The sequence below is a fragment of the Canis lupus genome, chromosome 18, assembly GCF_003254725.2.
Source record: "Canis lupus dingo isolate Sandy chromosome 18, ASM325472v2, whole genome shotgun sequence".
NCBI classification, from domain to species: domain Eukaryota; kingdom Metazoa; phylum Chordata; class Mammalia; order Carnivora; family Canidae; genus Canis; species Canis lupus.
In genome coordinates this window covers 13405947-13433184 of record NC_064260.1, presented here as the reverse complement: position 1 = coordinate 13433184, position 27238 = coordinate 13405947, and the positions used below count along the sequence as shown (strand labels likewise).

The following is a 27238-nucleotide window of genomic DNA, read 5'->3' as shown; positions in this document are numbered from 1 at the left end:
GTCTGTCCTGTGCTCTGCCTCTGGCCCTTGACCTGCTTATTCAAATTAATTCCGATCTAAAACTAAGTATTATCCCCTTCCCTTTTCAAGGGGAAATCTGAAAATACTAGGTTGCCACCCAAATTAATGGAGAAGTACCTAGAAATAATGTATGCTGTGATACTATTTGTTTTGATATGAAATTAACTACATTTTAGAAGTGATTTGCTTGCACTTTAGTCATGGTTTTTATTTCATTTTGTTTCTTCCTGGAGAGAGGGAGGGGAAAAAAAACCTTTAGTATTGGGAAAAGTCACTTAATTTATACCGTAATGACTGCCATCTGTATATTTTTCAGGGGACTGCAAATCTAACAGAAGCTGACTGATGCAAGTTTCCCGAAGGAAGATGTTAAGAATTGAATAAGTCATGTTTGCTTTGTGTGCAGAATTGTATTATTAAATATTATACTTATTTGCGATTATGGATTCTATAAACAACAACAGCAAAAAGATGTAGTTATATCTGTTTGTATACACTGAAAACCAATGAGACCAGCACATAAAGCAGTATCTGAAAATGTAATTTGTGAGATGTGATGATTTGGAAGGGATAGTGTAGGCATGGGTGGAGAGCCAGGGCGAGAGGTGCTGGTTTGCTTATTCTCTCCATTTTAACTGGAAATCAATTCCAGCTCTCCTGTATCTATAGCAACAATAAGTCAGGATTGATTTTCTTTCTTTCTTTCTTTCTTTCTTTCTTTCTTTCTTTCTTTCTTTCTTTCTTTCTTTCTTTCTTTCTTCCTTTCTTTCTTTTTTTCTCTTCTTTCTCTTCTTTCTCTTCCTTTCTTTCACCTTTTTAATGATGAGGTTATGTCTCCCACTGTATATTAAGTTCAACTGGTAAAATTTTTCTAAAATGGTCTCCTTGTGAATCAATATCCATGTTTCTTATAGCTGTGATCAGTGTTATATCACTGATCATTTAAAGATTTTTAAAAAAGATTTATTTTAGAGAGAGATCACACATGTGTTGTGCACTCAATACACATGAGTGGGGGAGGTTAAGGAAATCCTCAAGCCGACTCCTCGCTGAGTATGGAACCCACAGCAGTGGCTCAGTCCGAGGATCCTGAGGTCATGACCTGAGCCAAAATCAACTGACTGAGCCATCCACACGCCCCTCATTTAAAGATTAAAAAATAATTAAAAAAAATATTTTATTTATTCACGAGAGACACAGAAAGAGGCAGAGACATAGGCAGAGGGAGAAGGAGGCTCCTCGTGGGGAGCCCAGTGTGCGGCCCAATCCCAGGACCCCAAGGGTCATGCTCTGAGCCAAAGGCAGACGCTCAACCACTGAGCCACCCAAGTACCCCTAAAGATTTTTTTTTTAATTTTTATTTATTTATTTATTTTATTTATGATAGTCACACACACAGAGAGAGAGAGAGGCAGAGACACAGGCAGAGGGAGAAGCAGGCTCCATGCACCGGGAGCCCGACGTGGGATTCGATCCCGGGTCTCCAGGATCGCACCCTGGGCCAAAGGCAGGTGCCAAACCGCTGCGCCACCCAGGGATCCCTAAAGATTTTTTAAATGATAAAATGGGCACATGCTCATGGGGAAAGTCAAGTAGTCTAAAAGGGTACTAAAATTACTTGTTTCTCATGCTGTTCCCACACCCAGCCCTGGAGATCACCACTGTTAACATTTTCTTGAGTACTCTACTGGACATTTTTATGCCTCTGCATATTTAGTTGGAATTAAAATGATACCGAACTTTCCATGTTGTCCTTTTCACCTGACAGTATATCCCGGACAGCTATTCATGTCCTCACATCTAGAAGTGCCTCATTCTTATTTTAATGCCTGAATTGTATTCCATTATATGGGATGTATTAAAATTTATAGGTGTTTAAATTTCAGGGACGCGTGGTTTTGCATAATCATACCAGTAAACCTATAGGATATATTTCTAAAAGAGGGATTGCTTAGTAAATGGTACGAGCATTTATACAGGTATTGTCAAACTGCCCCCTAAATTGGATATTAATTTATATTCTCCTTTTATGTTTAACATAGTGTGAAACAGTATTGTAGAATTTTTAAATGTTAATCATTTTAATAGGTCAATTATGTTTTCAGTTGGCATTTTAAAAAATTTATGAGTGAGGCTTAGCATTTTTTCATTACTGTTGACCATTTGTTTTTTTTTTTTAGTCAAGTGCCTGTTCAGTTTTTTTTACCCGTACTGATTTGATAAGTGTTTGAGCTTGGAGGTCAGACGGCTTTGTGTTCAGATTCGGTCTTTGCCACTCACTAGTTATTTAACCTTGAGAGGGTTATTTCATCTCTTTGAACTTCACTCATAGGGTATTGTTTAGTGATTAATGAGATAGTGCAAAATGCTTCACATTTCCTATAGTAAGAATATATGTTTGCTAGCAGCATTACTAATACTACTGAGATCTTTTAAAAATTAAAAGTAGTATTTGTCAAATGCCTTCATAGCATTCATATGATCTTTTGATTCTTCTAACATAATGATATGGTGTTGTGTTGATAGATTTTCTAATATTGAACTATTCTTTTATTCTTAAGATGAACTCTGCTTGGTTATAACATTAATTACTAATCTTGTGCTTGAAATGTAATTAAGACATACCAACTATTGGACAGCCCTGGTGGCTCAGCGGTTTGGTTTAGCGCTGCCTTCAGTTGGGGGTGTGATCCTGGAGACTCGGGATTGAGTCCCACATCAGGCTCCCTGCATGGAGCCTGCTTCTCTCTCTGCCTGTGTGTCTGCCTCTCTCTCTCTCATTCTCTCTTTCTCTCTGTCATGAATAAATAAAATCTTAAAAAAAAAAAGACATACCAGCTATTATTTTAATATAAATCAAAACACATTTTATAACGCAGAATCAAGCTCTGAATTTTAGGTCTATTTCAGAGAGCTGAATGTTGTTGAATGTGTTTTCCTGATTTAGGTGAATAATTAGGGATCAGAGCTAGGAATGACCTATTTAGGAACTGTTGGTTGAAGCACCTGCTTATCCCAACAAGACGCGTTTATCATGATTTGGATGTACTTTCCAGGTCTTGCCTGAAGTGTCACCTCCTGGGAGAGGCATGCTCCCCGCCGCCCCAAAAGGTGTCACATGTCTACTCCTGGAAGAACCAAATCACCTGATAGATTCCCCGACAGATTGACATGCCATTAGTTGAGGATTAGCTCCTGAAAGAATCTGCTGAGAAGCAGGCAGCCAGAGGGAAGCTTGCTAGATTCAGACTTTGCACTCCAGATGGGCTAAGGGACTTTGGAGCAGTTATTTAACTTCTCTGGGCCTCAGTTTCCTTATCTAAAAAATGGGGATGATAACAGTACCTTACACAAAAAGTTGATGGGAGGATTACCTGACATATTTTAAATCAGAGAATGTTGAGGTAGTTGGCAGCCACAGTTTAGTTGATGGGAAGGTTTGTGAGAAGGCTAGTAGAAAATAGGGTTACAGACCTAGGAAGAACAGGGTAGGGTGGTGGGGCTTTGAGGGGAGCTTTTGGTGGGGATTTGTGTAGAGGCCTGGAGTTTATTCTCATTCACAGACAAGTTTAAATGTTTATTCTATTTCATCCTGATGCTTTTTGATAGCTTAAACCAAAGATACCAATCTGTTTTTCAAGGTTTACTTCTCATATAATGCCTAGGCACGTGGCATTTATTTAGTTAATCACAGCAATTCTACAAAGTAGGTCTTAATAGCCACATTTTCAAGATGGGAAAAACTGCATTTAATAATGCTTGGTAATGTATAAGGGTCAGGCAGTTAATAAGTGGCAGGAAAATAAAAACAGCTGAGATGTGCTTAGGTCTGTCTGAATCATGTGTTCTTTCTCTACACTGTAAATCAGTTACTTCTGTATAGTCACAGATAATAATTTATATTCCTGCCTTAACAGATGAATTAATCTCCCTAACCAGCTGGTAGAGGCAGGAAGCCTGATTAGTGCTTCCATTGTCATAAACACCAGGCACAGCTTTACAAATGAAGAGTCAATAAATTGGAATGGTTTTCTGTTAGTTTTCCTAAAGCTAGAGGCATGTTGTGTATGGTAAAACAAAAGTTTAATACTTAATAAATGAGTTGTTTGCAGGGTGCATGTGTCATTTTCATAAAAACACTAAGACTGTTTTAAAAAAAATACCAACCGGTGGTTCTGAAATCCATGGAACATTAAAAAAAAAAAAAAAAAAATTGACCTAAAGCTGACTTTATTCTGCTATAACAGCAAAATTTGGTGGAATAGAATAATTTCAGTTTTGCAGAGGACCTTTATCATTTTTATTCTCTGGTTAATATCCTAGATGAGCAAGCATGGATACTCCCATCAGAGCCACACGTGGGCCTTGACTTTGGTGTCACCTACTTTTGTTATTAGAATTTTGTTGAGTTTGAACTTGTTATCTTGTAAGTACCACTTTTTTTTTTTTTTTTTTTTTAAGATTTTATTTCTTTGGCAGAACAGAAGCAGGGGGAGTAGCAAAGGGAGGGAGAAACAGGCTCCACACTGAGCAGGGAGCCCAATACAGGGCTCGATCCCAGGACCCCAGGATCATGACCTGAGCCAAAGGCAGACATTTAACCAACTGGGCCACCCAGGTGCCCCAAATATCACTTTCTAATCAATGACTGCTCTGTGGTTTTTATTCTTAGTTACTTTTTGGCAGTTGGTTGGACCTTTTGTTATTTTCTTTTCCTTGTCCAGATCTTTTTAAACCAAGGTTCTCCTTCATTTCTTGGTTGTCAGTAACTGAAACGTACATTGAAATTAAACAAGCAAAAATGGGAAGTTTATTGAAATCGTGGGGGTGGGGTGCTCTGAAAGTCATCTAGCCTTCTGGAGGGCAGGCCTGAAGCTGGGCCTCGGAAGGAACTAGAATCTGGGTTTTGAATACTGTTAAGAATCTCTCTGTCTCTGTCCTCTGATCCTCTTTTGCTGTAGGCTGCTCTCTCCATGAGGTTGGGGATAGGACACCACAGCTCTACACACTCTACAGCAGCGGCCACCAGAAAGAGACTGACTTGGTATTCTCTGTGATTCAGGCCCCCCCAGGCCAGGGAAGGGTTCTGATTAAACTAGTCCACCCGTCTTGGCTTGTTCTGGACGCTCTCATTTGTCCCTCTGGGGACCACAGAGGGTTTTGAAACCCTGACCTCATCTGAGACTAATTTCAGCCAACCCATTTTGGATTATTAGAATCTTGTCTGCCAGATGATTATTAGGTTGGGCTGGCCACCCTGAGGAAGCCCTCTATATTCCCTTGTCCAGGGCAGCTTCTCCGCTGGCCCACTGAACTTCTTCTCCAGCCTCAGGTGACATCTGCAGTGGATTCCCTACATTTACAAATCAGAGAAAGTTGATGCACCCTCTGTCATTCTGTGAAGGAAGTTCAAGTCACTTGGTTCACCACCTGCTTACAAGGTGGCAGGTGACCCATGCGGATGTGTCTTTTTTCTGTTGAGAAACATCACCATTTTATGAGCACATAATACTTTACACACAGAATGACAGTAAATAACAATTTAGACAAATGTCATTTCTTTTTAAAAGAATGGAACTATTATCTCATATTATCAGTTCATCTAGCTACAAAGGAATAAAGCCCCAAAGAAGAAATAATACTTTACATTTATACCACAAATTTTTCAAAGAGATGGAGTGGGAGGCTAAAGGTCACTGTAATTTTCTTCTTACAGGCTGTGTTTTTTGATATTCTTCAGAACAGTAGAACAGCCAACCACCTGGTTCCCTTCTATTATGCAAAATTATTGCATTTTAAAATCAGATTGGGTTTTTCCCCCTAGACTTGCAAGGGTTTGTAATTTGGAGGGGTCGTCTCTTTTTTGTGCATAAATGTTTTTGAAATGTTTACGCTCTGGTAACTATAGAAGAGATTGACTTCATATCTGGTTGGTTGTGCTGTCGCGTCGCTTAAATTAAGCATTTTTTGTTCACTATTTGCAAGACAGTGTTCTGCACACACTGTGAGATTGTTAGAGGTAAGACTTAGCTTTGTGTCCAAGCCTCCTGGAAGAGCTGACCGTGTACCCATGAACTTGGACCCATCGATGTGGGGGTTGGGAGCCAGCAGTTAAGAAAGAATTCTTGAGACCTTTTCCTTTTTTTTTTTTTTTAATTTTTTATTTATTTATGATAGACACAGAGAGAGAGAGAGGCAGAGACACAGGCAGAGGGAGAAGCAGGCTCCATGCACCGGGAGCCTGATGTGGGATTCGATCCCGGGTCTCCAGGATCGCGCCCTGGGCCAAAGGCAGGCGCCAAACCGCTGTGCCACCCAGGGATCCCTTGAGACCTTTTCCACACAAACAGGTGCTTTTTTATATCACAGAGAAAGGGCCCATGGGCAGAAAGAGCTGCCTTTCGCTGTATGAAGCTGGTGGTTGTATGCTTGGTGCCCAGGAGGGAGGAGACACACAGGGAGTATTAGATCATAAACGTTTCTTTGAATTTCTGCCCATAAAACTACTTTGGCAAGATTTCTCTGGTGCTTATCATTCAGCTCGATATTAACTAGCAGTGAGATGTACAGGCAGTCATGAGACCTTTTAAGAATGAAGCAGCCAGTACGTATTTGATCCTTATCGGAACAATACAGGAGGCTCTAGGTTAGCCTTCTGGGCTAAAGGTGCACGTTTTTCTGCTTTTGCCCTTCATCACTGTGAGCCATTTGGAGGACAGCACAGCAGATTTGGGTCATGATGAATTCCACTATACACATCTATACACATTCTGCAGGCAGTGTGAACTCAAAGGAGCAGCTAGACATTCCACTCTGAGTTTATGCCCTCAGTGGGTGAGGAGGAGATGCGAATTTCCTCCCCCTCCTTGCTTGCTCAGTTCCTACATGCCTCTTGGAGTATGAGCCTTTCCAGGGTTTAAAGGTATTCATTTTCATACAATGTAGCTTCTAAATGTAAGCCAGCAATAACTTCTAGCCCTCAGCACAAGAAAAAAAGAGCAGATAAGGTGCATTCTGTTTTCCTAAATAGAAGGGAGCATTTAGTCCTGACTCGTATGCTTAGGGAAAATGACAGGAGAGAGAGGACGTTTGTGTAGAGTTTTGAGGGAAGAGTAGGCTTTTGATAAGTGGGAGTGGAAGAAATAAATTTCTAGTTGAGCAAACCATGTGAAATGATATTAGGTTGAAGTAATAGTGAATATTCTAATAAGGTTAGCAATGTATGGGTTTTGGTAAGAGTTTGGGCTTTATTCTGTATGTTGTGGGAAGCATTATACGTTTTTGGGCCAGAGATACATCATGCCCAGGAGTGGTCAGGTTGGGATCCTGAAGTCTCAGAATGGGTCTGTATTATCCTCCTCACCTCTTTCACCTTGATCATTATGCAGCAACAAACTGAGAAGAGGTGGTCTCTTCCTGGGGATAGCCACATGTAATCACCAGACTGCCTTTCCAAGGTGCATGAACTAGGAGGAACAGCCCATTGTGCTGTTATTGACATATGCATTGTATATGTTATAATCCCAGCAGTGCAGTGTTATAATTACTACTTTATGAAATCTTGTCTTTTAAAGTAAAAAGAGGAAAAACCAGCAAAGTATGTTTATATGGTCTTTCCTATTTACTCACATGTTTTCCTTTTCCAGTGCTTTTTATTTCTTCCTGCCAATTTGAGTTAGTATCTGATGTCATGTTCTTTTAGCCTAAAGGCTTCCTTTAGTATTTCATGTAGGGCACATCTGCTAGCAACAAATTTTCTCAGTCTTTGATTAACTGAGAATGCATTCATGTCACCTTCATTTTTCAAGGATACTTTTGCTGGGTATAGAATTCTTTGTGAAACCGTTTCAGCAATTTGAATATGGTATCAGTGCCTTCTGATCTTTATGGGTTCTTTTTCTTTTTAAGATTTTATTTATTTATTCAACAAAGAGAGAGACAAGCAGGGGGAGCAGGAGAGGGAGATGCAGGCTCCCTGCTGCACAGGTAGCCCAACACAGGGCTCTATCCCAGGACCATGACCTGAGCTGAAGGCAGGTGCCCAACCAACTGATCCGCCCAGGTGCCCCAATCTTTATTGTTTCTGATGAGAAGTTAACTATTATTTTATTGTTCCCTTGTATATGATAATTTTTTTTTGCAGTTTTAAAGATTTTCTTTATTTTTTATTTTTAAACAATTTATGAAAATGTGTTTAAGTATGAATTTTTATGTGTGTGTTTATGCTTGGCTAAGTTTCATTGAGATTCTTGAACCATTAAGTTAATGTTTTTCATAAAATTTGGGAATTTGGGGGCTATTGTTTCTATTTTTTTCTCCCCCTTTCTTATTTTTTGGAACTGCAGGTTAATGTGCTAGATGTTGTCTCACGGGTCTCTGAGACTCTCTTCACTTTTATTTGTTCACTTTTTGGTCTCTTCTACAGATTGAGTAGTTTCTCTTGCTCAGTTTTCAAGTTCCTTGATTCTTTCTCTTGCCAAGTCAAACCTGGTGAGCTGATCTAGTGAATTTTCTATCTCAGTAGGCTTTTCATCTCTAGAATTTCTTTCTTTTCTTTTCTTTTTGTAATTTTTACCTCCTTATTGAGGTAAAGGTATTTGTTGAGTCATTGTTATCACACTTTAATTCTTGAAACCTGATTTCTTTTAGTTCTTTGAACAGTCACTGCTTTGAAGTCTTTGCTATTTATTGACTGCTGTTTTCCTGAATATGGGTCACACTTTCCTGTTTTTTTGCTGGTCTTTCCCATTCTTATAAGTTTGCTGAGAGCTGGCATTTTGGATTATATTTTATAGCAATTCCAAATTCTGATTTCTTCTGCCTCAGGGTTATTGCTATTTTTTGCTCAGTGACTTTCCTAGGGTAAATATATAAACTCTGTCTCCTCTGAGTATGGGGCTACTAATGTCCCTGCTTTTTTTTTTTTTAATTAAAAAAAAAACAAACAACATTAGCCTTGGCTTTCTAGGTTTAGCTCCTATGTGTACATCGCTTAGTTATCTCTCCATGATTAGTTAAAGGTTACACTCAAATGCCTTGAGCTGATGGATCTGTGCTTGATTTGGGAAGCATGTTTAAATTTCAGATAGTTTTAAGAAGTGCCCTGACTTTTAACTACCATCTTGTTCTTCTCCACATATGCTACAGGTTTAAGGACAGCCAGGGATATGTGGATGGCCTGGGTCCTGTCTAGTTTCTCCTGCATGCCCACAGAGCCTTCCATTCAGCCATGGACATTTGAAGAGCTTATGAAGCTTCTCTTTGCTGTCTCATTTTTGGGGGTTTAATTTCTAGTTAGTCTTTTGATCTGTTGCTTGCTGCAGCCAGAACCATGACCTAAGGTAGGCAAGGTTCTAGTCCTCCTGTTTGTCTACCTACAAGACCACCATTACCAACCTTGCTGCTGGGCATTGGTTCTTTTGTGCTCTGCGGTCAATCAGGTTAGCCTCCTGCAGCAGCAAAACTGGTAGAGTTGCCTTGGTGACTGAGCTGGAGATGGGGGATCTGGGATAGCAGCTCCAAGCAAGAATGCTGTGGAGTCCCTGTAAAAGAATAGAAATTATATATAGCTGTCTGTCCCTAGTTCCTGGCACAGAGCTCTTCAGTGTCCCTCGTAATTTCCTAAGTGGTAAGAGCATTTGGAGCATCTTTTGTACTAATATTTGGTCTTTAATTCTGGCTTCTGACACAGAATTCCTAAATCCTTTGGAATTCCCTGGGTGATAGGAGTGTCTTTTGTTCTGGTGAGGTGACTCTTGGTGGGCTTCTGGATGCCTTAAAGATGGGGGCTGGTCCTCAGAATGACCAAGCAATGATTAAAAGCTTAGAACTTTTGGCTCTATCCTCCATCCTCTGGAAAGAGGAGAGGGGCTGGAGATTGAGTTATGATCAGTCATGCCTATTTGATGAAGGCCCCATAAAAATCCCCAAAGTACAGGGTTTGGAGTACACCTCTACATGTTGGAAGGGTGGCACACTCTGACTATAAGGACAGAAGCTCCTGTGCTCAGGACCCTTCCGGACCTATCCTTATGTTAGCTCTTCACCTAGCTGTTAAACTGTATCCTTTATTATATTCTTTATTATTTAGTAAATTGGTAAACATGTTCTTCTGAGTTCTATGATGAAATTTGAGGAGGTTGTGATAACCTGCAATCTGTAGGCAAGTCAAACAAGCTGTAGATAACCTTTGTACATACTGCTTGCAATTGGCATCTGCAGTGGGGGGTCAGTCATAGGGGACTGAACCTTTACCTTGTGTGATCTGGTGCTAATTCCAGGCAGTTGGTGTCAGCACTGAATTGAATTGTAGGACACCCAGCTGGTGTTGGAGAATTAGTCATGTGGAAATCAACCCATACTTTGGGTGTCAGATGTGTTTTGAGTGTGGTCATTAAGTAAATGAAAGACATGCCAGTGTTTTCTCCTGTGTTCTCCCTGTTGTAACTTGAGGTGCAGTAGTTTTATACGAATAAATGCTTCTACATTTGTTATATGCCTTTAATCTGCAGAGACCTGAAATGGTTTTGTTTTTTATTGGTGGAAATTTTGTCTTGTTTTATCATTGCTCTTGGGGTGAGGATTTGCATACTCTTCACTCTCTTGTACTCCACCTCTGAGGGTGTTTTTTTAAGTATTCAAGGTGTAGAGGAAGCCATGTTATTGTAAGTTTGAGGTGGACATTAAGCTGGTGTTTTGGTTTCCACAGCTTTTAAATATAGGAAAATAGCAAATGATGGACAAATTCTCATTTGTTTGAAGCTCTCTATTGCTGCTCATTTTTGTGTCTCAGTGACAGTGTTCCACTGGTGCCCTGCACGTGATGGTTTATTTGTGAGGTGTGAATTGTTCTTGATTTACAGTCACTTAAAGAGGAGTGGTATACAGATGAGGGAAAATCGTTTTTAGAAACAAAAACAGAGAAATGAATTGTTAAGTTATGAAGTTTTACTCTAAATTTCTGTCTTTTTAAAAAAATTGTAGTCATTTTTTATTTGAGAGGAAGAAGAGTGTGCACTTGCTGGGGAGGGAGGCAAAGGGAGAGGGAGAGAGAATCTTTTTTTTTTTTTTTTAAGATTTTATTTATTTATTCATGAGAATCAGAGAGAGAGAGAGAAAGAGAGGCAGAGACACAGGCAGAGGGAGAAGCAGGCTCCATGCAGGGAACCTGATGTGGGATTCGATCCCTGGTCTCCAGGATCACACCCTGGGCTGAAGGCAGTGCTAAACCGCTGAGCCATCCAGGCTGCCTGGGAGAGAGAATCTTAAGCAGACTCTCTGCTGAGTGCCTAATATGGGGCTCGATCTCACGACCCTGAGGTCATGACCAGAGCCAAAATCAAGAGTCAGACATTTAACCAACTGAGTCCCTAAATATCTCTCTTGTTAAAGGGGAACAAAAACAGTTGGGTTGTAATGAATCAGGGCAGTTGAATAAAATGTGTGGTATAGCTAAAATGCTTTTGTGACAGAGGGGCTGTTTAATAGTGGAAATAACAGGAAAACATTTATAGCCATTTTTTAGGTAATTATATGTTGGGGATGATTCAAGAACCCACCTGAACGAAGGTTTATATTGCTCTTTTTTGTAGCTGAAATGTAAGCAATAATGGTAGATCATTAAAACTTTTAATATTTTGTTGCAGGAAATAGTAACATATTAAGTGAAATCTTCAATGACTAAATAATATTTGGAAGGCAGTTTTAAGGAAATTGTAATGATTGTGTGTAGAGTTTGAGTCTTAGTCTATAGATTTTTAAGGTAAGAATGTTTTTTTCTTAAGTAATCTATATGGTTGATTTCAGTACTCTCCGTTTCCCTTTTAAACTCCTCATGGAGAAGACAACAGAGGAATCCTTGAGCTTAGGGCAATCAGGTGGTTTCATTGGTTATTAAGACTCTTCACAATACTCTGGTTTTCTCTCTTAGCATCCGATGAGATACATGTCCCTGTGTCCTTGAAGTTAGGAATGGCTGTGTCACTTGTTCTGGGAACTGTGATTATATATTTCTTCTTGGCAGAAGGGATGAGTATCACTTGTAGGCAGAAGCTTTACAAGTGTAGGGAAGGAAAAATTCTCCTGTACCTTCTTTGGGTCTCTGGCTGGGCCTAAGAAACTGACAGAAGAGTAACAAGAGAGGGACGCCTGGGTGGCTCACTCACCTGAGTGTATGCCTTCAGCTCAGGTCATGATCTCAGGGTCCTGGGATCAAGGCTGACATTGGGCTTCCTCCTCAGGGGGGAGCCTGCTTCTCCCTCTCCCTCTGCTGCTCCTCCTGTATGTGCTCTGTGTCAAATAAATAAATAAAATCTTTAAAAAAGGAATAATGAGAAATTACACACATTTTATTGAACTTTTACATGTTTATGGGATCCTTCACAAGAAAATGAAGACCCAAACAAGTGACTAGAGCAGGAAACTTTCATATTTTGGGCAACAATAAATCTATGAAGGATTGACAAGACAAAGGGGTTTGAGCTCCTGGTAGTAAATGGTTAAGGGTTGTTTATATAGACTTCTCACCCTAACTTCCTTGTCTCTGGTGATAAGGATGTCCTCCTCCCCCCTGGTACAGGGAAGGTACTTTTCACATGGGAGATTTCAGGGCCAAAGGGCAAGGTGGGAGAAGTCAGAGTGACCTTCCTGCTTCTGATGTTTTGTCAGACATCTTCAGTTTAATATAGTCAAAATGAGGGTGCCATGTTTTGGGGTGCTATATCTAGAACCTGTCAGGGCCAGCAAGCAATTTGCCATTGCCTTGGGGACTGGTGTTTCCAAGTGGTGGTGGGGCTGTCAGCCTGCAGGCTTCATGAAGATGACATGGAGCAAAGTACCCACTGTCCTGAGATGGACCCATCCTGTGAGCAAGAAATAAACTTCTGCTTTAAGTCACTCAGATTTGGGGATGCTTGTTACTGTTGTGCAAGCCAGCTGTCCCAACAGATGCAGTTTTCCTAGGTCTAAGATGAAAAGAAAACTCTACTTTTCTCACCACTAAAATGACTGTTCCTTTCCCAGCCATTTTTGTTACCATTTACTGTGTGCCAGTTGCAGATCTAAGGGCTACAAATACAGCACGGAACACATACATAGTCTCTTCTTTTCTCAGACTTGGTTGCCTTGCCCGTTAACTGCCGGGGGGCTTCTTTCTCTGCGAAGCCTTCTCTGTCCTCTGAGCAGCTGCCCACTACTTTCTCCTCTGTGCTTCTCCAGCATTCTTTCACTCTGCAGCTTCTCCCGAATTCTACAGACTTTTTTTAAAATGATAAATAAGAATTCCGATGCATCCTTTCACTCGAATGTGATTTGAGATCAAAATGTGAACTTCTATGTTGTGGATGCATCCAAATGCCTTTGCTCTGGGAGTTCAAAGTTAGGATCCGCACTGATGTGTCAGAGCAGGTGTGCACCACACTTTCAGGGCAGAAACATGGATGAGGTAGGGGGAGGGGAGAGTCTCTTGACTGTCACTGTGCCTCTTCCCTTTACTTCACTGGGGCTAGCACATCTTATCCTGGTGCTTCTCAGTCTTATTTTTATCATTGGCTCTCCCCCAAGTCTTTTTTAAAACAAGATTTTATTTATTTATTCATGAGAGACACAAAGAGAGAGGCAGAGACACAGGCAGAGGGAGAAGCAGGCTCCAGAGCCTGGTGCAGGACTCGATCCTAGGACCCTAGGATCATGACCTGAGCCGAAGGCAGACGCTCAACCACTGGGCCACCCCGATGCCCCTCCCCCAAGTCTTTGTAGGCTCTTTCCCTTCATCCCTCCCACTTACCCCACAATGAGATTTTAATAGCACAGGTGTACTGTCTGTGTATTGTGTGTATTTATGTGCTTTACCCACAAAAAATTTTAAAAAGTAATTTTTTTGCCTCCTCCCCCAGTTAATCTTAAACAAGATTAAGAGAATGCATGCCTTAAACTAGTATTTGTAAAGGTAATTTTTTTTCCTTTTGTAGGAGGGCATTTCCACTTCAAAAGCTAAGTTTAACCATCCTGATGCAGAATTATGTTGTCTCATACACCTGTGCTTTTATCATGGCTTTCTTTTGAGCTGATTACCATTTAAATAAGTATGCTAAAATCTTAATGGATTGAGAACATTGGAAAAGTAAATTTTATGTATTTTCCAGAAGGCAGTTTTCTTCCTATGCTAAAAGCCTGTAAACCACGCAGTTTTTCTGTACAGGCCACATTGGCTTTTTGCTCCTTCAACAAATATTTATTGAGGGTGTACTGTGCACAAGGCTGTGTGCCAGTTGCTGAGGCCCAGTGGAATAGCTCATGGAGTTCAAGCTGGTTCCTTTATGCTTTGTTAGGCTGAAAGCTAGCACGGGTTATATAAACTTGTCCAATGCAGAGCTGTGTGTACTCATTTTTATACATTACCAACAAGTATAGTGGCCCTGGGAGTTGCCGTCACCCCTGTCTAGTACAGTAAGAAGGGTGCTTGCTCTGTGTCCTGGGCCCCTGACACAGAGCTCCTGGAAACCCTTAGCATCTCCTAAATGAGAATAATTTCTTTGGTGCCTAGTGACTCTTGGTGGAGGGGCTTCTAGATAGCTTCAGAATGAGGGCTGCTTGCCAGAAAGACCAAACTTTGGATAGAAGCTTGCATTTTTCAGCGCCACCCCACCCCCCAGCCCAGAGCCCCCACCAACCTCCTGGGAGTGGGCGGGAGCCTGACACAGTTAATCACCATTGGCTAATGTTTTAATCAGTTGTGACTGTGTAATGTAACCCTAGATGACAAGAGCTAAGACAGCTTCCAGAGGCACCTGGATGGCTTGGTTAAGCGTCTGCCTTTGGCTCAGGTCATGAGCCCTGTATTGGGCTCCCTGCACACTGGGGAGTCTGCTTCTCTCTCTACCCCTCCCCCTACTTGTGCTCTCTCTCTTGTTCACTCTCTGTCTCTCAAGTAAATAAAATCTTTTAAAAAGAGAGAGAGAGCTTCCAGATTGGTAAAAACATTGGAGGGGAAGGCACTGGGAGGGTGGGATACCCAGAGAGGACTTAGAGGCTCTGTGCCTGTCCCCTATACCTTGTTCTGTGTCTCTCTTCCATTGGCTTTTCCTGAGTTTTTTCCTTTCTAGTGAACTGGTAAGACTAAGGTACTTTCTTGAGTTCTTTGAGTCATTCTAGTGAATTACAGAACCAGAGGGAAGGGGTCGTGAGAACCCTAAGTTTATAGCTAGTTGTTCAGATGTGTGGGTGTCCTGGGAACTGAGGTTAGCATCTCAAGTGGAGGCAATCTTGCAAGACCCAGCCCTTTGACTTACAGGATCTGACACTAAATTCAGGTAGATACTGTTAATTAAATTGAATTGTGAGATGACCCATTTGGTGTCAGTCAGAGGGCTACTGTTGGACAACATGTAGTTGCTGTCATGATGGGGAAAGAAAATCCCTTAACTCTGTCTATCACTGCAGTTGACCCTGAGCAACATGGTTTGAACTGTGCGGGTCCACTTAATACATGGATTTGTTTTTGGTAGGACATAGTATGGTGCTGTAAATGTGTTTTCTCTAAAGATTTTAATAACATTTTCTTTTCTCTAGCCTTTTCTATTATAAAAATACGATATAGAACACTCATAACATACAAAATGTGTTAATCACCTGTTCGTGTTGTCAGTATTTTTCTGATCAACAGGAGGCTCTTTGTAGTTCTCAGAGGGTCAAAAGTCATATGTGGATTTTTAGTTGCATAGGGGGTCGGCACCCTTAACTCCTACATGGTACAAGGGTCAACTGTGTGCAGCTCTGTGTGTGTGTGTGTGTGTGTGTGTGTGTGTGTGTCTATGTGTGTGTTGCATGAAAAGATTGAGGGCCAAGCCCTAAAGATACAGAGTCAATATGGTTCTCACTTCCTGTTCTGTCCTGCAAACTGACAGGCATCTGGCTACACAGTGCATGCATTTCACAGTCTAGCGTGGGAATTGACTTAAGTTCTTGGACTATTCTAGATAACTGATGTATTGTCCAAATCTATATATACAAACATAACAGGAAAACCTCAATGTAGGGTCCACTGGAAGAATAAGGCTCTGTCCCTCACTACTGTGTAATTGCCAAACAAAGAAGGGAGTATACAATTTCAGGCTCAATTTCACATTGCCCAGGAGGGATAGGGTAAATATATTTTAGGAAGAATACAAAGCAGCTTGTATAATCTAGAGGCTTTGGTGTGAGGGTCCTTCCAGACATAGAACTTTTCATCCATTCCTTCCTTGTATTGATATTTATTGAACTTCCAGGCTCTGTGCCAGGCACCTTGGCGAACAAGATAAAGGGTTCTCATTTCACTCTGTTCCTTTTTCTTGGACAAATGGTGTTAAGTCATTTTAGCAAAGGACAGCTTTTAATTCATTCATTCAACTTGTGTTAGAGAGTGTATAATGCAGGTAGACTCTTAGGAGATATTTAAAAAAGACAATCATCTATGCCCTCAAGGACCTTGCAGGCCTGTCTGTTCATTAATCAGTCATTCAAAAAAAAAAAAAAAAAAAAAGTGTGCATTGAGCCAGGTCAGTGCTAGGGAAATAGAAGGAGGACCAGGAGCACATAGTCCCTGATGGGCCTGGAGAGGGAAACGGGTAGTAACAACTTTGGTAGAGTACAGTGTGGTAAGAGATGACAGTGAGCTCTGCCCATGGTATTGGGACAGGGCACAGGGAGTATGGATGTGGGTTTTCCTCAATTTGCTCTGAGGAGGTAAGGCTGTTGTCTTGACTTTTTAGCTGGGGCTGGAGAGAAGGGATGGATGGCTTGGAAAGGAGGATGTGGTGGGAGCTCCAACCCCAGAAAACAGTGGAAGTAAAGATAAGGGGTTGGAAGGCACATGACCAGGTACAAGACTGCAGGTGTTCTATTTGCTCTGGCCGTAGGAGGTGGTTGGTAGATGAACTGGAACATGGTAAAACATTGCACATAAACGCCAGCAACTGAATCCTGGTACTACTGATACGGCAAATAGTTCAATGAAATGGGCAGCCGAGAAACAAAGGAGTGAGAAAGCAGATACCACAAATCAGAAAGGGTGTTAAATAATACTGGGACAATTGAGAGTTATTTAGAAACACAATAGATTCTTACTCCTCCTGATTTTTAGTCAGAATATAGGGGCTTGGAACTTAGGAATTAGAGGGTTAAGATTTCCCTCTGTGAATTAAAATGTAAGATCAACAACTGAAGTGTCTTACCTACTGTACCACCTCATTGAATATATGGGTCCCATTACCAGGGCTGACTGCCCGGGCCCCCTATTTACAAAGGTCTCAGAGTTTGGTCTGATACTCTCTTGTTGCTCTCTTGAAATTCTGAATTTTTGAGACTGAGGCTGTGTCTTCATTTTGTACTGAGCCCTACTAATCAGGTAGCAGTCCTGCCTATGAGATTGGTCATCTACGGAAGCACAGTTTCAGAGCCAAGCTTTAGAAGTAAATGTCCTCATGCTTTTTTGGAAAGTGGGAGCCAACACAATTAAAGTGTCTGGGCCCCATGATAAGGACCATCTGTACGGTCTATGCGGAAAACTCAAGCTGTCCGAGACGAATGCCACCAAACATTCATTTTATTAGACAGACTCTCTTCCTCCTAGCTCTTTCTCACCAAGCAACCTTTTAATTGTGATTTGGCTTCTTCCATGGTCTTCCTGTGGGGAGAGAGCTGGTCATGCTGATTTCCATACTTGATTCAGGGAATTAGTTAGTTACTAAGTTGGCATTCTGGTGATAGGCATCAGTGAGGTTCTTTAACAGGAGCCTGCCCCTGAGAGACCAGTCCCCTTCTGTTGGGTTTCTGAGACAGAAGGCTGAAGTCCAGGCATGATGCCGGTGAATTCACCAGAGTCCAGCGCAGAACAGTAGTTAAGAGCCAGGGCTCTGGGGGTCAGCCAGACAATGCTGGGATCTGGTATTGGTCCTGTTATACTAGAATGTGTGATCTGGCCCAAGATACACGTAAAACGCTCTGCCCTGGTCTTTCACCTGTCAGGTGATAGAAAACTGATCTATTTTAGAGTTGTTGTGAGATTGAATGAGAAAATATACAGTAGGTCAGAGTTTTTCAACCCTAGCACTGTTGACATCTGAGCCAGGGGATTGTAGGTTGGGGGGAAGGGGAGCTGCTCTGTGCATTGTGTGAAGTTTATTAGTATCTTTGGTTTCCCTCAATAACCAGTGACTCCCTAAGCCCCCACAGTTGTGACAATAAAGATGTCTCCAGACATTGCCAGATGTCATCCTAGGGGGTAAAATTGGCCCTGGTTAAAAATCACTCACTCACTGGCCAAGGTGTATATAGAGCAATGCCGGGAGGAAAGAAAGCTAATGTCAGGTTTTATAATAATGCAGTAATAGTACTAATCATGATAATACTCTTGATGCATCCTGAAGCCCCTGGAAAGACATTTGTCATCTTTTCACCAATCCTCTGTTCTTTAAATTTCTATGTTAAAATTAAATGTCTATGGCAGAGTAAAGTCCATATGAATTAAAGGGTAAATGTAAAAAAATAAAATCTACTTTTAAAAAAACAAAAGAGAAATAATCTTTAGATTTGCAAATGAAGAAAGGCGTTTCCTAGGAACCCACGGTGTTTTTGTGATGTTTAATGCTGAGTTTAAATCATATTGGGGAATTTTCGTCCTTGATCTCATGGCATTAAAAGCAAGCATGCATAGCTATCTGCGACAACTTTATAATTACCATGAAAAAGCAAACTGGGTAAAATGATTCTGAGAAAGATAACAAAGTGGTGTTAAGCAACTAGCGTAAATCAAAAGGAAAACCAAGTGCATACAGAGATTGCTCATAAGGACAAAAGGCAGAAATAGAGTCAATTTACAAACATTTGAATATAGTTCAAATTCAAAGTAATTTAAAGATTTAAATGATTTTTTCATCTAAAGTGGCAAAGATTTTAAGCAGTAACATCCATTTCTGTTATATAATTTAGAGGAGTCTTCTTACGCATTCTTTGTAGGACAGTGGGTACATACAGTCCCTCTAGAAGGAAGCTTGGTAATCAGTATGGCTGAAAAATTGTCATACCTGTTAGCTCCTAAAAATAACATTTGGGAATAATTCCTATAGCATTATCTGAAATGTAGGCAAATATTTATGCATGAAGATGTTTATTGCAAGCTTGTTTTAAGAGAAGCCAGCTAAGTGTCTAACCTTAGGAGAGTGGTTAATTATAGCTTATGGTAAACAATTGGCTGTCCTTAAAACAATTTTTGCAAAATATTTCTAATGGTATGTGAAATTCTTACGGTGTTAAATGAAAAAAGCAAGTTTTAACATTGCATATGCAGTATGAACTCAATTCAGAATAAAGACTAGAAAGGAATATGAACACATTAATCGTATTTGCTCTTGGAAGATTGGGTTATGGATAATTTATGAGAGGTGCTTGTAACTGTATAATTAAGTTGATCATTTCATAGTAGACTTAGCTTTTTTTAGTGTGTGTTCTTTAAGTAATTTTTAGATCTTATACATTTCTGTAGCTTAGAAATGAAAGTAGAAGAGGCGAAGCTATGTGTCTCTGAATAACAGAAAGCATTTGCCATCGTCTTAAAGCGCAGCTTTATATTTTAATAAATAAATTCATTATAAATTGCAATAAGGAATCAATTTTTGAGTGTAAACTACTTGCTCTGGATGAAATAAACTAATGTTGTTTTATACCATGATTCTTTTTTTGTTCATTAATTTTTTAGGGTATATTTATTGTATGTTTCCTGATGGAAGAATGTCCATTTTTATTTTTATAGTATGTGCAGAAGCTTATAATCCTGATGAAGAAGAAGATGATGCAGAGTCCAGGGTATGTAATTTACTTAAGAAATTAATTTTAAATTATACTCCAGTATTAGATCAGGAATATAATAATAGAAAAGAGGCTCACAGGCATATAGATTGACAGGAGGCATAATGGAATTATTTTGACTGTTCCTTTTCCTAGTCTTCTCTCTGATACTCCTACTTTAAGCTCAATAGAATTACTTTTCTCCAAAGAGAAAGAGTCTTACTGTTTGGATAAAAAGAAAGATGAACATAAAAACTCACTGCAGTTGTGGCTTTCTTTCTTTTGCAGAAATACAGCCTGGTGATGGAAAATGTTTTTAGTTCTCTTTCTCATAGCATTAGTGTGATTTTTCTGACAGTATTTCTAGTAAAGAAAAATACTGGGGAAAACCTTCATTCTGTTTCTACTAATTTATAACAACAGAAGCTTATTCTGAAACAAAAAAGAAATCACAGTAAAATTATATCTAAAGTGTCACTATAAAAGTTCTTACTCTTTAAAATCTGTGAGTCTGTTTGCTCAGAAACTGATTGCTTGAAGGTCATAATGTTTTTGTAAGAATTTGTCCAGTTTTGTTTGAAGCAGTTTTTTTTAGCTATGTCCTTCCTTCACCTATTATTTATTTAGTAAAAAGTAAACTAAATAGGAGATTACTGTGCCTGGAAATGGAAAGGAATAATTTACCTTTTTTTTTTTTTTTTTTTTTTTTTTTGAGTACTTATTTGGCAAAAGCTCTTCTTTTCTGTTTGGCCTCAAAAGATAAACAAAAATTTATTTCTGTAGCTCTGACAAATACTTAAATGAGGTTGAGTTTTAATATGGAAAAGCAAATACTTTGTTCCTAAGTTATTACATCATTAAGCTCCCTGAAATATATGTAAAATCCATTGGTAGAAAGATCAAGAATCTTATCTCAAAGGTCTTGAGGGAAATCCCACTTCATTCCCATACCCATGGGGATGCCAAGTGAGGGAGGAGCTCACTGTTTGCTACCAGAACATAAATTAATTTGATAATGTCTATAAATTCTAGCCTGAAATTATGCTTCTTTAGGATTACGGTGCCGTTACTAACGTGTAACATGCTATTAGTACTTCATGTAGTCAGGAAAACTAGACCTTCCCCATCATGTACTTGATTTACGTATCTACCAGAAACAGTAATGGATGACTTTGAAGAGCACACACGTCTTCATATTTGTGTATTAAAGGTAAAGGATAAAACTTAGTAATTGAGATGTTTGATGAGCTGGTTTAATTAGTAATCCAAAATGAAGGACATTTCAAAAGTACAGTCTAAAAACAATACACAGGGATCCCTGGGTGGTGCAGCGGTTTGGCGCCTGCCTTTGGCCCAGGGCGTGATCCTGGAGACCCGGGATCGAATCCCACGTCGGGCTCCCGGTGCATGGGGCCTGCTTCTCCCTCTGCCTGTGTCTCTGCCTCTCTCTCTCTCTCTCTGTGTGACTATCATAAATAAATAAAAATTTAAAAATTAAAAAAAATAAAAACAATACACAGTATCTCACAGACTGTCAGCTACCATTTGACCCATGTGATAGGTTAAGGGATTCCCTGGGTCACTCCAGTTCATTCCTGGAGGCAGTACCAGTTACGATAGATTCATTTGGCTATGTCAACAGAACCCAATCACATTGAGATAAAAATTCAAAAAAGAAAATACTGAAGAAAACTGTTGGATGTAAGCTTGTAAATCTTATAGAATCCCAGAAAGTATTGGGGAAGAAAAAAAAAAAAACAAACGAGTAAAGAGACTTTGCTACCAGTTGCTCTTATTGCTGTGACTCTCAGCCTAAAGTTTCAGTTTCCCTGGGAGAGTTTCTCACGGACCCTGCTTTGACTAGGGGGCCAGGAACAAGAAGTGCAGCCTTGGCTACTGGACACCACTTTTAAATGAAGACAGTTCCTAGAGAAGAAAGAATCTTTGTGGGTTGGGCGTTCACTGCCAGAGTTGTCCCCTGTAACACCCTCCATGTTACTTTTAGTCGTTTTTTTTTGTAATTAATTATTATAATTATAAAGTGCTTCAGGCTTTCCATTAGTTTGTTCTCTAAACATGTTCCTAAAAACAGCACTATTTTTGGGGTCTTAGATACTAAAAGGTAAATGACATCAGAGCCCTGGGAAATGATTACTACAGATTTCAGAATTAATTGGCCCTAAGCAGATATTGGAAAATGTCTATAAGGAAAACATATATTTTGATAAAGTACCATTTGAACATTTTGTATTTCACAGACTATGTGTCAAATCCGTAAATCTCAGATTTGTATAAATATTTATTCTTTGATAGAATTCAAAAAAATTTTACATACTTAAGATGGAATTTGGAAAAAAATCATAAATTAGATTTTGTCTTTAATAAGTGAAAATATAGGGGCACCTGGCTGTGTGTCAGTTGATGGAGCGTGCACTTCTCAATTTTGGGGTTCTGAGTTTGAGCCCCCTGTAGGGTGTAGAGGTTACTTAAAAAAAATCTTAATGAAAATATGAGTTATATATATATCTAACATGTAGCCCTGGTAGAGAAGAAATGGTTAATTTTAAGAATGGGTCATTTCTTTGTTGTGTTACTCCTCAACATTTTGGGGGAGTGCCTTCTGCATATCTGGCTGGGTGCTAGGGTATTTGGTGGTGAGCACCGTGGATAAGTCCCAGCCATCTTGGGGCTTAGAGGCTAATAGCAGAATTAGACAACAAGCCAGTAAAGTAATGAACAGTTATAAAATATGAAGTGCTAAAATGATGATGAAAGAGTCTAGTAATTAAAATAAAACCAAACCCCACATGGACAGGGTCCCTAATTAGATGGAGTGGTTGCAGCAGTTGGCAGTTCTGAGTACAGGCAGGTGTGGCTGCGGGCTGGGTGGTTGAGGTGAGGGTGGAGAAGGAGGGACAGGGATTTTAAAGCTCAGTAAATGTGATAGAATCCATCCAGCTGTTCTCATTTAACTTTTTTAAATGTTCCCTTTAGCTCTGTGTAGATAATGGACTGGACAAAAAGGAAACTATCTTGTACAGATACCTCCTGCTTAGCAAAACAGATTGGCAGTGGTTTCTTTTTTTTTAAGATTTTATTTATTTATTCATGAGAGACACAGAGAGAAAGCGAGAGAGAGAGAGAGAGAGAAGCAGAGACACAGGCAGAGGGAGAAGCAGGTCCCATGCAGGGAGCCTGACGTGGGACTCGATCCTGGATCTCCAGGATCCGTCTCCTGAGCTGGAGACGGCGCTAAACTGCTGAGCCACCCGGGCTGCCCTACAGTGTTTTCTTTATAGAAAATGTCTCTATAAACTCTATTAATTGGTTTTCTAATTTTTTAAATTGAAAGACACCAGACATTAGAACAGCAATTGGCAGACTTTTTCTGGAGCACCCCCCCCCCTTTTTTTAACTGAAAAATTTACTGTTTTCAGATAATAAATACTTTAGGCTTTGGGGGCCATGCAGTTTCTGTCACAGCTACTTTGCTGTTACAGCTTGGGAACAGCCATAGATAATACATAAATGGATGTGTGTGGCTGCGTTCTGTTAAAACTTTATTTCTGGGGGCGTCTGGCCAGCTCAGTTGGTGGGCTGTGCTTGATCTTGGGTTCTTGACTTCAAGCCCCATGTTGGTTATAGAGCTTACCAAAACAAAACAAAGTAAAACATCAAACAAACCCCCAAACTAAAAAACTTTATTTATTGACACTTGAATTTAAATTCATATACTTTTCATGTGTGTCAATAAGTATTAATTCTTTTTTTTTAAAGAAATATTAATTCTTTTGCTTTTTTTTTTTTCTCCCAGTCATTCTTAGCTTAGGAGGCCATGCAAAAAGAAATTTGGCCTTTAAGCCAGTTTGCTGACCCTGGTTTAGAGCATAAATTCCATAGCCAGCACGCCTAGGATGAATCCTCACTCTGCAGCTTTGAACTTCCTGACACTGAAGAAATTAAATTACTTAGGCAAGTTCATTTTAATATATGAGATCATACAGTTTCTTTCTTTCTCTGACTTACTTTAGCACAAATTATTACCTGCTTCATGGGGTCAATTACTAGGATAAAATGAGTTAATATTTTTAAAAATTTTTTAAAAAGATTATTTATTTATTTATTTATTTATTTATTTATTTATTTATTTATTTATTTATTCATGAGAAACAGAAAGAGAGAGGGAGGCAGAGACACAGGCAGAGGGACAGGCAGGCTCCATGCGGGGAGCCTGATGTGGGACTCAATCCTGGGTCTCCAGGATCACACCCTGGGCCAAAGGCGGCGCTCAACTGCTGAGCCACCCAGGCTTCCCGAGTTAATATTTTGAAAGCCCTTATCGAGCACCTGGCACCTAATAAATGCTGCATTAGGCATTTGTTTAACAAAGATTTTTATCCTGAAGTCAGAAATAAAATTTCATAAAAAAAAAAAAAAAACAAAGTGATTTCTATGTAATAAAAACCTCATTTGGGTATATTGCTGAAACCTTAGTTAACTGGATGCAGGTCTTCTATGTAGGATTACACCAAACTAAACAGAAAAAAAGTCTTTAGAACTGGAGGAGAGCATTTCTTGAGCAGTTCGTTAGAGGGCAGGGATACCAAAGCTGCAAAGATTCACCTGATTTCTGACTGTTAGCTTTCCAGAGCACAGCAGGATTTTATTTTTTTATTTATTGATTTTTAAAGATTTCATTTATTCATGAGAGAGACACAGAGAGAGGCAGAGACAGGCAGAGGGAAAAGCAGCCTCCCTCTGGGGAGCCCAATGTGGGACTTGATCCCAGGACTATGGGATCACGACCTGAGCCGAAGGCAGATGCTTAACCATTGAGCCACCCAGGTGCCCCCAGAGCAGGATTTTAAGGCAGAGTCTGTAAAAAATCAAAACCTCTGGATACTGAGGAGTGATTGTGGGAGAGAGGACAGAGGGAAAACTGAAAGCCAGGAAAGCAGTGGACTACAGCAGCTGGTGGCGGGATTGAGAACCAGAATTTGAAAGTGTTAACTCATAAGATGCACAAGTAGTAGGAGAGAGAGAGAGAGAAGAGGAGAAAGCTGTTGCATGAGGGGTTCCTACCGAGTGAAAGGTCGGAGAAAGACCTAAATTGATGATAATTTAGGTGCAAGATGGTGCTAAGAATGATTAAAGAAGACAATCTGGGTGATAACAGACAAACCTTGGGGCTTCCTGAAGCGGATTACCAGGGGTCCAGAGAGCTGCAAGCTGGCGTGGAAGGCAGGAAATGTTTGTGGGATAAGGAATAAGGGACAAGGGGGCCGCTTGGTGGATGATGGGGAGCCTGCCTTTCTCTCTGCCTATCTCTCTTCCTCTCTCTGTAGGTCTCTCATGAATAAATCAATAAAAATATTTTTTTAAAAAAAGAATAAGGGATGAGGAAATAAGTCTAGAGCCCAGAGTTGGCTTGGCTTTGGGGATTGGCTAACTGGGTATGCCATGTTTCTGGAGCATTTATGGGGGGCACATGAAGGCTATCTAAATTGTGGTTTGCTGGGTTGCTCCCTGGGCTGTAGCACCTCTTGTCTCAGGCCTAGAACATTATTTCAGCCAGGGTGCCATGGTCTCCCAGACTTTTTCTCTCTGAGGACAGGGCTTCTCAGCAGGCAAACATTTTTTTGGTAAAGATTTATTTTAGAGAGAGAGAGAGCACCAGGGAGGGTCAGAGCTAGGGTCTCCAGCAGACTCTGCACTCAGCGTGGAGCCTGACAGGGGGCTCGACCCCAATCCTGAGCTCACCACCTGAGCTGAAGCCAAGAGCCAGATGCTCAACTGACTGCACCACACAGGCGCCCCTCAGCAGGCAAACAACATATGATTGCTAAGTTTGAAGTTACAACTGGAACGAGAAGTGACTTTTTTTTATTCTATTAACCTTCCTTATTTGAAGTAGGGAGATACGAATTTTGGTTGGCATGTTTTTTTTTTTCAGTGCCCTGATTTAAAAAGTTTCTTGTATGGTAAGCAGCAAGTTAGTTGGCACCAGGGTCTGCTCTTTCTGTGTCCCTATGTCATCTTAGAATCTAGATTGAGATGAATATGGATTGGACAGTAAATGAAAGTTTGCATGTATCTTACCCATATCGGAAAAAATGCAATGACTTCCTCTTTCACTGGCTAATACTCTTTCGTGTGGTAAATAAATAGTGCACATACATCATACCTTGGAGATATTGTGAGTTCAGTTTCAGATCACCGAAATAAAGCAAATATTGCAGTGAAGTGAGTCAAATGAATTTTCTGTTTTCCCAGTGCACATGTGTGTACTCTGTTTTAGTCTGTTATTTTTTTAAGATGTTATTTATTTGACAGAGAGAGCACAAGTAGGCAGAGCGGCAGGCAGAGGGAGAGGGAGGAGCAGGCTCCCCACTGAGCAGAACCTGACTCTGGGCTCGATTGCAGGACCACAGGATCATGACCTGAGCCAAAGGCAGATGCACAACCGAGTAAGCCACCCAGGTGCCCCTGTTTTAGTCTATTGAATGTGCAATAGCATTATGTCTAAAAAACCAAAGTACAAAAACAAAAAAAACACCAAAGTACATGCCTTAATTAAAAATCTACATTGTAGGGACGTCTAGGTGGCTCAGCAGTTGAGTGTCTGTCTTTGGCTCAGGGCGTGATCCTGGGGTCCGGGATCGAGTCCCACATGGGGCTCCCTGCCTGGAGCCTGCTTCTCCCTCTGCCTGTGTCTCTGCCTCTCTCTGTGTGTCTCTCATGAATAAATAAACAAATCTTTAAAAAATACATATACGTTGTTGCTAAAAAAAATGCTAACCATCATCTGAGCTTTCAGCGAGTCATAATAACAGATCACAGATCACCATAGCCAATACCGTAATAATGAAAAGGCTTGAAATATTGCAAGAATTGCCAAAATGTAACACAGAGACGAAGCGAGCAAATGCTGCTGGAGTCATGGTGCTCGTGTAGTGCTGCCACACACCTTCACCCTGCGAACACCTCTCGTCTGGGGCCAGGGACAGCGGAGCTGAGGCACCTGCTCGTCAGCTCCCACGGCCACTCTCTGACTGTGAGGGCAGGAAAAGACCGTGCGTCGGTGTCCGGGAGGATGGCTCCACGCCTGCTGCTCTTGGGACTGTCTCCTGCTGCTCTACTCAATTTATAAACTGCAAACGTTCATGAAAGAATAGGCCTTTGGTTCACGTTGGCTGAGCCTCCTGCTAGTCCAGAGGGACTCTGGGGAGTTGACAGGCATTCCCTTGGTCTTCCCCCTCCCGGAATGACACTTTAGGAAGAATATGCTACACTGGGTTTCTCTGAGCTCATTCTAAATCGAGCACACCAGGACTGTTGGATTCATCTTTCCTCAGATTCACTGTCTTGGAATGGCAGCACGTGTTTACTTGGCTGC

The 27238-nt window shown here is 40.5% G+C and overlaps 1 protein-coding gene across 5 annotated transcripts in view; it reads left to right on the top strand.

Annotated features, from left to right (window-relative positions):
• Positions 1-27238, top strand: part of PRKAR2B (protein kinase cAMP-dependent type II regulatory subunit beta) — a 92153-nt gene that overhangs the window by 38566 nt on the left and 26349 nt on the right. For 2 of the 5 annotated variants that reach the window (XM_025449360.3, XM_049096363.1), the window contains one exon: positions 19754-19860. In XM_025449360.3, the coding sequence (XP_025305145.1) occupies positions 19754-19860 (107 nt within the window). Of the gene's footprint in view, positions 1-4329; positions 4448-19753; positions 19861-27238 lie in introns of those variants that run through there. The other 3 variants (XM_025449361.3, XM_049096365.1, XM_049096364.1) reach the window with 2 other exon arrangements.